This window comes from Henckelia pumila, chromosome 2, assembly GCF_033568475.1.
Source record: "Henckelia pumila isolate YLH828 chromosome 2, ASM3356847v2, whole genome shotgun sequence".
Taxonomy (NCBI): domain Eukaryota; kingdom Viridiplantae; phylum Streptophyta; class Magnoliopsida; order Lamiales; family Gesneriaceae; genus Henckelia; species Henckelia pumila.
This window is the reverse complement of record NC_133121.1, coordinates 10336014-10348308: the sequence shown is the minus strand read 5'-3', so window position 1 is coordinate 10348308 and position 12295 is coordinate 10336014. Positions and strand designations below refer to the sequence as shown.

The window sequence follows — 12295 nt, the reverse complement described above, 5'->3', positions numbered from 1 at the left end:
AAAATAAAATCGGCTTGGTTCAAGTTGATCGAACTAGTCGTGTTTAGATTCGGTTTGGAAATGTTTTAATAGTACATTGCGTCAAGACTCAGACCCACCCAAATTGACACCCATATTTTTGCATTTAAACTCTTATGCGATTGTCTCACGAATCAAATTTTTGAGATAGATATCTGACCCGCCCAACTAATAAAAAATTATTTTTTATGTAAAAATTGTTATTTTTCACTGCAAATATGAACCAGTCAACTCGTTGCACAAGTCAATTTTATGAGACGGATATCCAACCCGACCCAACTCATGAAAAAAATATTATTTTTCACATCTGAAACATTATCTTTCTCTACAAATATCGATCGGATTAATCAGTCTCATGATATAAATCTACGAGATAGTCACACGAGACCTACTTTTCTTCTCATGGGGTGTTACATGGCTCTGCCCTTGGCAAGAACTCGAGTTGTTTATGTACAATGGTTTTCAGAGTTGAATCAATCCATACAATGGTAAGTTCCAGAGGTATGCAGATCGACACACTCCGCTTACCTGTTCTCACATCTATCTCTATTTAAAAAGATGCCACAATATGTGAAGCTTTGGACTGCATTTAAAGTCCCTCCCTACTAATATAATTACCAAATTCCATGTTAAACGTCAATTTTATAGTTATGTTTTTGTAAAAATTCTACATCAAATCATGCTCGTGATAGAGAAGCCTATATATAAAGCAGAAATATGTGGCGCACATCAAATTATTGGCAATCGATAATCAATAGCAATATATAACATTATTGCCCCGCACCCCGCATATTTGATCAATCATACATACTTATTGATGAAGTTGAACAATAGAACAGACCGCAACTCTGGTAAGCCCGCACATAACAAGCGGGCAGGCCCGAAAATAAGAAAGAGCATGTACACGAAGAAAACAAAGGCAGCACAAGTCTTTGATAAACCAGACACATTACTAAAATATAAATACGACGCTGTCGTGCACTCTGGACTTCTGGTTTTGTGCAACACATTCAGATATCCACATCAAGTTCCTGATCTCTTGCTCTTTCAGTCTCATGTATGCGAAAAATACACCGTAATGGAACTGCAACATTACAGGTAGTTTGGGTCGAGACGTGGAAAAAAAGAGCAGTAAATGGCACTCTTATTACGTGCAAAGACAGAGACCGGAAAATGGAAACCACGACTCAGAAAACCAAATTGTTAGAAGCAAACCTGCTGCTCAAATGATAAACAGAGTCGTTTTACTTCCTCTTCATAAAAGGCCTTGTCGAGCATCTGGCTTTCTCCATAGGATAACTTTGAGAATATGGATTGATAAGGAGGATACTTTTCCATGGCGCCTCGAACCTAGAAAGTTGAACAAAATAACTCTTAAGCTACATGATAGGATTGTAGTGATATCATGTCATTGATAAAGGAAAGGCGGAACCAAAGTTTGAACACACAGATGCCGCTCAGAATAGCAGAAACCAAATCCACATCAACTGAACAAATCCTGTGTCCCAGTAAAACTGTAATTCCCAATCATCTCTCTATGCACTTGAGAATAATTATGTTAACACAGTAAACCAGGTAAAGGAAACTAGAAAAGATAAGTTCCGCAAAATTAGCAAAATAATGACTACACTGATATGGTCCCGAGTTATGGGATATGGGGTGATTTATGCCTTATGGACCGATCATTAAGATTTATGATGTTTTAAAATTGAGATTCGATAAAGAACCTCTAAATCTCTTGGTTTTGAGGCTCATTGGAAGACAACCTCGGATGTCTAGTCAAAAATGATATTTTTTAGGAAATTTTCTGCTTATTATTATTATTATTATTATTATTATTATTATTATTATTGTTATTATTATTATTCCAAACAATCAAGATATAATACAAGAGATTAGACTTGAATTCCCTTGTCTAATCTTGATTTTGGATTTCTAGTGGGTGAATCTTTGATAGATTACAGACGACCATGACAACCACTCCCTAAAAAGAAAAGGAAACCTATACCAACTCTCCTAATTTGAGCCTAGTGGAGCAATTAACTCTTGAATTGCATATATCAGAATACATCATATCACGTCCGAGACCATGCTAGGGAATTCGTTTTGCATAAAATTCGAAAAGGGCAACAAAATTTAAGGAACTATACACATGAACTATAAGAAAATATAAACTGAAACTGGTTAACTACCTGGTCGATGTCTTCACATATAGCAAGTTCCTCATGACCATAAGGGTATCTATCCAACAATTATGTGATTGTCAGTGGCAGGAAAATAAGCTCAAATAAAGCATTTCCAATATGAAATTTAGTGAGAAAAGGTGAGAAAGCCCTTACAGCAAGCCGAAATTAGAATATAATTTCCTACGATCATCTCGAGTGAGCTCAGTGCCAATGCTGAAAATGGAAAAAGTAAGACGTGTCAGAAACCGGTCCTATCAAACATTGTATACCAGGAAATTTCAAAATAACAGACCGCATGAGCACCTGTTTATTGTGATATTGACTGCTCTTCTATCAGCCTCAAATGCCAGGAGGTCAGACATAATTTCTGAAGTGGCACCACCAAGTTTCTATATGCAGTTTCTTAAATCAGGGGAGAAAACAAAGACAGAATAATCAATTTAAAGAAGTAAAAGGATAAGAGAATACTGCATTACCTGGCAAAATCTGTTGAAATCCTCAAGGTATGCCTTGTAAAGTGTATTCCTCATAATTTCAATATTCATATCATCCAAATCCTGTAAGATTATCAAAATACGAGAAAAACATACATAAATATTGAAAACTACCATATTGTAGCGCCAGTTTTCACTTGGTGTTACAAGAAACAACCAATCACAAACAAAGAAACAAACACTTAGGCAAATGTAATACCTACTAATAGTACACTCTTTTAACTCTTGAACTATTAGGAATAATAAGTCTTTGGAACCTTTAGTCTCACATGTGCAGATTATAGGGCTATTCAGTCTTTATAATCGCAGACAACACGAAGGCAAAGGTGATCTACCAACTCAGAGTACACTTTTTTAACTCTTGAACTATTCGGAATAATAACAGTTCTTTGGAACCATTAGTCTCACATGCACATATTATATGGTTATTGAGTCATTTTGCTAATGCTTTAGACAGCATATCTTCGAGTCAATAGCACAAGGAGAGTACAGATACACGAAAGAAACATTGGGTAGCATAACTTTGATGATTCCAATGTCCACAGAGATGAGAAAATAAATAGCTAAACAGACACAGGACAGTCCTCAAGCATATGAAATTAACAGAAAGAACAATATAAAATCAGTACCTCTGAAGTGATACATTCAGAGAAGTAAGGTGCCAGGGGAGTGTCGACGAGCACCAATCTGTAAAGCTCCCTCATATTCTGAGCAACAGCCAGGGTAGCAATGCTGAGGAAATTGAATGAAAAGTTCTTATCGAGACATCAGTTTATTTACAATATTAAATGTCCAATTAAGAAACTTTACCTGTCAAACATTCCCAAAGGATGACATTTCTCCAACAATTCATGAACATCCCTCTCGTGCAAAGTTCCAGTGACAATTAGGACAACATTGTCAATCATGTGACCATATCTAAAGTACAAGCAAGGTCCCAGGTCAATAAACATAATTAAATGAGAATAAGAAAAGGTAACTAGTTCTACAAGAAATGCAAACATGAACTCCATCAGTGATAAAAGAAAAATGATATCAAAATTAACAAGCTGACTATCACTGGTGCTCAGCCCAAGATACACGGTTGTCGTTGAACAACACTGCCCCGTCATTTTTAGTGTAAAGATTCAACAGGACCATAATTATATATGAACAGAAAGAGGCACACGTAACATAAAATGGCTGGATATGTAGAGAGTAGATAGGATTTTATTTTTTGATGAATAATTAGGATTCTGTAGTTAGTTGTTACCTACTTTGCGCGTTAGATAGTCTCGTCATTAGCTGAATTGATTACAAAATCTGTAAATCTTTTTTATTTCTCTATAAATAATGCAGAACATTTATTTTTCTTCTCAAATCTATTGATACTTTTTCAGGACCATAACAGCGATGGCCGGTTCCACACTAAATTAAGACTTGATGGAATAGAGAAGGCAACACAAGAAATGTAGTGGAAAGTAGCGTCGAAGCTTAATATCGATCAATGGCATGGGACATGAGTTGGTTAAAAAGGCCACTGGAGGAGCTGAAGATAAGAATTCACATGCCAATGAATCTGTTTCACAACAAGGTTGCCACTTGTCCAAAACCCAAGATAACATGATCATACAAAATATGTTGAGATTAATAGATATTTCATAAAAGAGATTAATGATGGATTTATTTATATGCCACTTGTCCAAGTCCAACCACACAACTGCTGACACTCTCACCACAAGATTATATGGGCAAACTTTGAACACCTAGTCAACAAGTTGGGCATGAATGATATCTACATACCAACTTTAACTGGGTATGCGGATATATAGAAAGTAGTTGGGATTTTACTTTATTTTGAAGATTGGTGATTCAGAGTTGTGGTCAAGCAGTTACATATTTTTGTGCAGCGGATAATTTCATAGTTAGTTAAGTCTGTAATCTTTTATCCTCTATGATTATAGTACTCATGCCTAAGAAAATAATATAGAACCAACTGTTTTTTTTTCTCAAAGCTTGATCAAGAACTTCAAACAAAAACTCGGAACCAATAATTCATACTTGTCAGTTGTCATGAGTATCAATTGTTGTCAGCACGATACGGAGATAACATGCTCTCCCATGCTGTACAGGAGTATTTGAAAATAGTTTGGTAAACTATAAGGTTGTGTTTAGATTGGAGGATTTGAATTTGAGAGATGATTTAAAGGACGAACTTGACATTACTCTATATTGGGATGTATTTGAAATCAACCACAATGCCTCAAAAAATAATCAGTTGTGGATTTGAAACTCGTTGTCAAGTAGATTTACCCAAACAAACCAAAGGATTTGTTATTCTGGACTTGAATCCAAATGCAACCTAAGTGTTTTTAACAGGATAATATGGTAGCAATCTCAATTATTTTACACCATTCAAATTTCATTTAATCTTTGTTTAAGTGGAGCTAGAAATAATGCTACTTGCAGCATAACAATAGAAGCTCTCACCAAGCATACAAAAGAATTTCCTTTTAACAAGTATGACAAGAATCCATGGCTCCGTTTGGTAGCCTATATTATTAATATGTGTATAACTTATCCTATCAAATCCCACGTTCTTCTCATCATATTATTTATCCATCTATTAATTATTTATTTTACATCAATCAAATCATCAATTATTTATCTTACATCAATCAAATCATTTAATTTAAATTACTATATTACCCCTTATAAATAATATTATTCATATTTTATTTATTGTTAAAAGGGTAAAATAGTAATTTGTCATTTTTTAATATAAAATTTTATCGATCAAATCAATAAACTATAATCCATCAATCAAATCAAATATTATATTCACTATCATTTATTTATTTATTTATTATTACATTATATTATTTATCTATGTATTATTTATCTCATCATACCAACCAAGCGGTACCCATGCGTATCAAAAAAAACTTGATTGACCTATATTTCAACCATTAGAATATCTGTTTTGCCACGAATAATATTCTCTTACTTGGTAGCTCTCTATTAAATATGCAAGGAAAATATATGCATGAAGGACATGAGCAGGTACTATAGATAATTGAAGGCGAATAAACCAACGAACAGTGAATTGTTCAAATCTACATACGTGATATACTCCAAGAAAGTTGACAGAGGCTCTGTGGCTTGGCACATCATGTGCTTATACTCATCAACCAGTTTCAGGGTGCATTTTTCCACAATTGTTGTCGTATGTAATGGAGAGGGCTCTACAATTCAACGAACAGCAAAAATCACCATGCTTTCAACAAAAGAACCATCGAATGATGACCTTAGTAAATACTTCATCAAGAAACCGACAAATATCCATTTCGTGAAGCATGTAATTATTGTCAGAATTTTATCCAAAAAAGATCTATACATATAGTCAGAATCACTGCATTAGACATTGCCCAGCACACGAAATTCAGTATTTAGGTCTAATTTCCAGCAGAATTAAAAAAAAAATAAAAAATTAAGATGATCAACGAGATTATTCCCAGCACGAAGGTATACCCCATTGATCCCTGGATTGCACGCAAGTTTCCAACAGCTCAGAAGAACAAACGTAATTCTCAAGTTCCAACCTAGTAATCGATATGATTAACGAAAAAAGACTGACCGTTTTGGAGGTAGGGTCCATACTCTGTGGCAGAGAGGTGCATCTTAATGTCGTCCAGTGTTTCGCACTGGCACAGATTGTTGTAATCTGTCGCCGTGAGAAGCCCCGAGCGATGGCCTCTCACGATCGCCTCCAGGTAGCCGCCATGGATGTTGAAGGTCAGCGCTTCGAATCCGTACATTTTGCCACAGATCTGAAGCGAGTTGCAGGATCTTGGAGGTGTTGAGAGTTGTGTGGTGTGGGGGCTGTGAATTGGGAAAAAGAAAGAGAATCGGGAATTTGGTAATATCAGTAATCTGATTCCGGTTTGATTCGGACCAATTTGTTTCACCGTTTCGAATAAATCGAACCGAAACCAACTACCATTATTCGGATCTAATTTGATTGTGGTTCATTGCTTTTGATTCATTTTTAAGATTAATCATTGTTTTTAAAAAAAAAAAAAAAAACTTTTTTCTCAAGTATTCCAACACTCTTGGACGTGTCCCGATAAACTAAACCAAATGTCTCGAGACAACTTGAATTGGTAGAAATTAAACTTAATATTTCGAGTAGTGTTCGATTTGACAGAATAGATGTAAATTTATAATAGTTAGCATTTCGATTTTTCTTGTTATCAGTCCAAAATAACAAAAAAAATAGAGTAGATGAGAGTTTATCAATAATTAAATTTCGATTTCTCTAATCGATAAAGCAAAAACTTATTGAACAAATCAGTCCACAAAAACAACAAACTTAACTTTGAAGATTATTATATTAGTTGGGACCGAAACTTGAATAATTAGAATATAATATAGATTAAAGCCTATCAATATTGCTGGCTGCAACCTTCGCGGCACAAACGGTACAGAATCTCTCCGCCGAACGGAATCTGGTCGCAAATTCTCCCGCCGAAGTCGTGTCGTGCGCATTCTGCCGAGATTATTCCACTTTTCAAGGAGCTCTTGCTTTGTGCCAATCAGCTAGATGGCGGACCCTTCTTCGAATCGGAGCGGCACGATCATCACAGACCTTGGAGTGGACGCTCTGGCGTACTGCGCCAGTTTTATGAGGCTTCGAGATGTCTCCAACATGGCCATGTCCTGTAGATACCTCAATACAGCCGCATACTCCGATTCCGTATGGCAATCCCTTTTCAGGTCGCTGTTTTCTGCTTTTGAAAATTTGATCTCTTGTCGTCTGCTTCCTGAAATTTTGGGTTTATCTTAGTTTCGTGATTAACTGTAATGGGTATTGGTTGTTTGTCCTACTGCAAATTGTGGATCGATTAGTGTTAGTTTCCTGTTCATTATCTTTTCCTACTATGATTGATATAGTTGATAGTGAAGAATAAGCACTCAAAATCCAGGTGCATAGTCGCACAAAGCTTGAACTCCGGCAATGGTGAAAGGGCACTGCACCCACTTTCGAGCTGAACTCTAGGTTTATTGTCTAGGGTGGGGTAACTCAAGGAAACCTTTTTTCCCCCTCTAAACGTTGTTTAAATGACTATTTTAGCTTTGATCATAAATTATGTTATTTAATAATTGTTCAACTCAGAGTTAAAGGAAATTTCAAATTTTCATAAATACAGTGTCAAGCTCAAGCTTGGCAATCTCAGTTCGATTGAGCTTGAGCTCGAATACCGAAATCCAGGTGCATGAGTGTAGGACAAACATTGAAAAGCTAAGGAAAGCAATGGCTGCTGGGACGAAGTTTAGTTTGTGTTTGCTTAAACACACAAAGTGTTCGATTTGGTATTGTGAAAGGCCTTTTCCAGTTTCAATATTAATATTTCTGATTGACTAGGTGAGAGTTCTCCTATTAATATGAAGGAATCAAAAGTGGCGAGAAAGCCTGTTTCACTTGTCTAATTGTATGAGTATGTGAATCAGTTCGACTTAAAGCATTTTTGATCACTTCGTATGTCCTGTTCTCAGTCAATTTTAGGGTTTGAGAATTATGTCTTGTGTTTTTAGCGGGTTGTATTTTACTTGGAATGTGTTGTTTTTTTTTTCCACTATTCCCATTCCATACGGATTCTCATATTGGTATTAGCAGAGACGAGTGGCCATATATTATTTCTCCGCGCTCTCTTCTTTCATCAAGTGTCCGAGAAGCATACAGTTCCAGGCATACTTCTCTGCGGCAGTTTAAATTTCTTGATCCCTTGGTTACCGATGTCCCTGTAAATGGAAAGCTTCCTCAACACATGTTGTTCGACAAAGATGACATTATCTTTTCACAGGTACTGCTTCCATATTGTTTTTCATCCTTTATTCTTCCATATTGTTTTTCATCCTTTATTCCTTCAATGATAGTAAATAGCCCGTGAAAGTATGATGTGTGCATAAGAGAAACTTTGAAAAGGTATCCTCACATACCAAGAAAACAAGAACTGGAGGATGCAAATCACCTTGTACTGAGGATAGCTATGGGAGGTAAAGCTCGGAGGTCGATCAACTACACCAGAAGTTAATGGAGAAAATGAAATGCAAATGTTATACTTTATTTCTGGATCCCTTTCATTTGTCAACCAAAATGTAACTGGAACCACTCTTTATTTTAGTATTTCTCAGTCCTCTTATTTTATGCAAACATACTGATATGGTTATTTGTCATAATTATGTGAATCATGTATGCATTCTGTTGATTATCTCTATTTTAATCAATTTTACCATTTTACTTCATTCCAGTGGATGAAATGTGCAGGGTCCGCAGATTAGGATTTTCGATGCAACAAAAAATCTTGTGACACGAGGCAACCATAAGGCGAGAATAACTTGCATGAGGTTGCTAATTTCTTTGATCCTCTTGCTTGTCACGAAGCTATTTTTTTCTTTATATTTTGAGAAATTTATTCTTGTCCTTTGAAATTTTTATGCTGTTCATCAATTATCCAGAAAATCATGTAACAAATAACAAAGCTTTCTATTTTATTTGATTGACATGATTGCAGATGACTTAGGCGAAACTTTTTTGGATGTTTTGGTTCATTTTTTCACCAGTCACTTGTTTATAAAAAGGAAAATTTACGATTTTGGTCCACTATGGACTATGTTGTCAAATTTTAATTTTAGTTTGCTATTTTTGTATCTCTTTTTTGCATTTTTTGTTATTTTCCAGACATGCCGTTGATGCGACGCTAACGTGATACATGGTACTCCCCAAAAAGACAGAAACTAAAATTGTCAAAAATTGAAAGATAAATGAGTAAAACTGAAATCTGAAACATAAAACACTAAAATCACAAAGAAGCAAAACATATATTATCAAAATTGCAATTTTTCCATTTTAAAAATATTGGTCAAAATTGATAAAATCATGTTGCATGCAGATTGTTTCCGGTCAACGAGACTTCTCTGTATCAAAATGAGTCAGAAAGTGGGGACAATATTTTAATTACATCAAGCAGTGACCATTATATTCGTCTGTGGTGGAAGGTATTGTAAACCGTATCCAATGCAACTGAAAATGTAGTGCCTACCTTCTATCATGGGTTTCTTAATTGTCCATCTATTCCAACCTCAGCCGGTTTTCTTAGATGTTATGATGATGTTAATGGAAAAGTATGCGTTCAACATGTTATTGCTAAATTTTAACCTGATGATACCTTTGTTTATACTTATTGCCAGGGCTGGTGCCGATGCTTCAAAGGACACACTGGCCCTGCATCCACCCTGTCAGATAAATTCTTGGGCAATGATACTGGACGAATATTTGCCAGTGGAGGAGAAGATTGCACCGTCCGCCTTTGGTCCATCGATTCCACTAGAAAACGTGGCCAGCATGCATTGGTGGCTACTCTATATGGCCATGAGAAGGCTGTGTCACTGATGTCAGTCGCTGGGTATGCTTGCTATCGATTTTGTGAATGTATGAATTAATCGTTGATTTAAGTTTTCCAAATAGTGTTTAAAATTAGTAAGTTTAGTTTATTTTGTTGTAAATTGGCTTTCAGATGGGGTTAGATAGACTAATTTCCATTGTTCTAGGACCTGGTTGCCAAGCAGTTTTTTTTTTCTTACAGTTGTGTTGGTGAACACTGTTTCCCACATGCATTTCATCTTCATGTTTATTGTCAACTGATCCCTGGTATTTGACTACGTACGGTTGCATTAATTTATTGTCTTCTTCCAGGTACAAAACATCTCTGCTTGTCAGCTTGTCAAAGAATGGCAAGGTGGGTGAAATTTCGGATCTTTTTGTGTGGGAATCATGTACTTAGAATATGGTTGGAGTATATGTTTGGTTAATATAATTTTAGTGCTGTATTTCCTTCTTTTGTGATGCTTATTTTGCTTTTCTTTAATTCTTTCTTTGTGATTATAATTTATATTTAATCTCCATTGAATTGGGCGTGGTGATGGTATCAAGCACTGTCATTTCCCTTTCATGATGCATAGTTTTTTTGGCCTGATTGCATCAGTTTTTGATAGGTTAGAGTTTGGGACACTACAGCAGCATCATCCTCTCTTCGCACTACGTGTTGTGTGGGGATGACTTCAGTGACTGATGCACCAGTGGGCTTGAAATGCCATGGGTCATTACTCTATATCGCATGTAGTTCATCTGTCATTGCAATTGATTTAAGAACAATGCGTAGAGTTTTCACAATAGTCCAGCAAGCAAAAATACATTCGTTTGAAGCCATGCCCTCAAAGTCCATACTTTGCACTGGTGGAACTGGAAGGTACTGAGTGTTCATTGTGAAAAAATCTTGTTTGGTCACTAAATTAGTAAATTCAAGCTTCGGATTACACTATATCTTCTTTTGTCTTCCCTTGGGACTTGGGCGTGGGTTTCGGTTTTTAATTTTCAGTAGCTTCAACTTGAGCAGCTATGATTTCAAGTTCTGTTGACTAATATACTATTAGATACGAGTAACTAAGAAGTATGTACAAAATTTTGACAGAGGATTTCTATGGGATACGAGGCGAGTTTCTGACACACATAAATTTGAACCGGTTGTTGAATTGGACGGACATGTTGGCCCTGTGAAGCACTTACACACGGATGCATGTAAAGTGGTAACTGGTGGACCCGACGATCCTAATGTAAATGTTTGGGACATCGGTACAGGTACACAGACAAATTCCCTCAGTTGTTCATCACTGGAAGACCCATCACGGCGCTTTGGATGCGTGGCCATGGCTGTTGATGGTTGTCGAATTGTTACCGCTAGCGGTGATGATGAACTGTGCATTTTACGGTACCGGGACTTCAGTTCTGCTACTCATCATGTTTCTTCGAATGTATGGGAGGAAAGTTCCATGGGTTCGAAATTCTGGAATCCTCAGTCAGGTGATCCAGAAGATTTAGATTGGTGATGTTGGAGCTATCCTCCACCTAATAATAAAAAATGAAGGGTTGGTGATGTCGGCTCCATGGATTTTTTGTTTGTTATATACTTTGGATTGCCTCTCCCGAACAATTTCTTCATTATTTTATCATAAGTTTCATTGTTTATACTAATCGTGTTAAATTCACAGATATAATCGTTTAGTAGATTCCGAAGAAATATCATTTTATTCAGAAAAATTTCTTCATCGTTTTATTGTCTTATTGTCTATACAAATCTGTATCACGAATCTAATCGTATCGTTTTTTATGTTTTTTATTAAAAAAAAATACTGCTTTCTATATAAGGAAATTTCATTATTTCAGTGTTATATATATATATATATATATATAGTAATGATCACCTGCACCTTAGGGTGCAGGATTTTTCGTGTGCGAGACAAAAATAAAACGGTAAATCATAAAAACATAAATACAAAAACTAATGAAATTAATCATGTAATTACATTATATATATATAATGTGTTTCATTAGTTTTTATATTTATGTGTTTATGATTTATCATTTTATTTTTGTCCAATGATTAACTTCTAATTTACAAAAATATCACTTTTATAATTATTTATATAAAAAAAATTTAAATTTTATTTTTGGTTGTATATATATATATAAATGAAACTGCAGTAATTATTAAAATTTAA

General features: G+C 35.5%; 2 protein-coding genes across 2 annotated transcripts; one reads left to right on the top strand and one right to left on the bottom strand.

The window, feature by feature from the left end:
- Nucleotides 1-752: 752 nt before the first annotated feature.
- LOC140881304 (V-type proton ATPase subunit d2) lies at nt 753-6624 on the bottom strand. Its single transcript, XM_073286496.1, has 10 exons — nt 6315-6624; nt 5802-5922; nt 3509-3616; nt 3328-3430; nt 2681-2761; nt 2508-2593; nt 2358-2417; nt 2211-2259; nt 1234-1368; nt 753-1102 (listed from the first exon to the last, which is right to left on the bottom strand). The coding sequence occupies exons 1-10, from the start codon at nt 6493-6495 to the stop codon at nt 971-973; spliced, it is 1056 nt and encodes a 351-aa protein (XP_073142597.1). The 5' UTR covers nt 6496-6624; the 3' UTR covers nt 753-970.
- Nucleotides 6625-6876: 252 nt separating this feature from the next.
- Nucleotides 6877-11847, top strand: LOC140881303 (uncharacterized). Its single transcript, XM_073286495.1, has 8 exons — nt 6877-7453; nt 8355-8541; nt 9006-9085; nt 9631-9736; nt 9929-10143; nt 10434-10476; nt 10733-10986; nt 11209-11847. The coding sequence occupies exons 1-8, from the start codon at nt 7281-7283 to the stop codon at nt 11621-11623; spliced, it is 1473 nt and encodes a 490-aa protein (XP_073142596.1). The 5' UTR covers nt 6877-7280; the 3' UTR covers nt 11624-11847.
- The last annotated feature ends 448 nt before the right edge of the window (nt 11848-12295 follow it).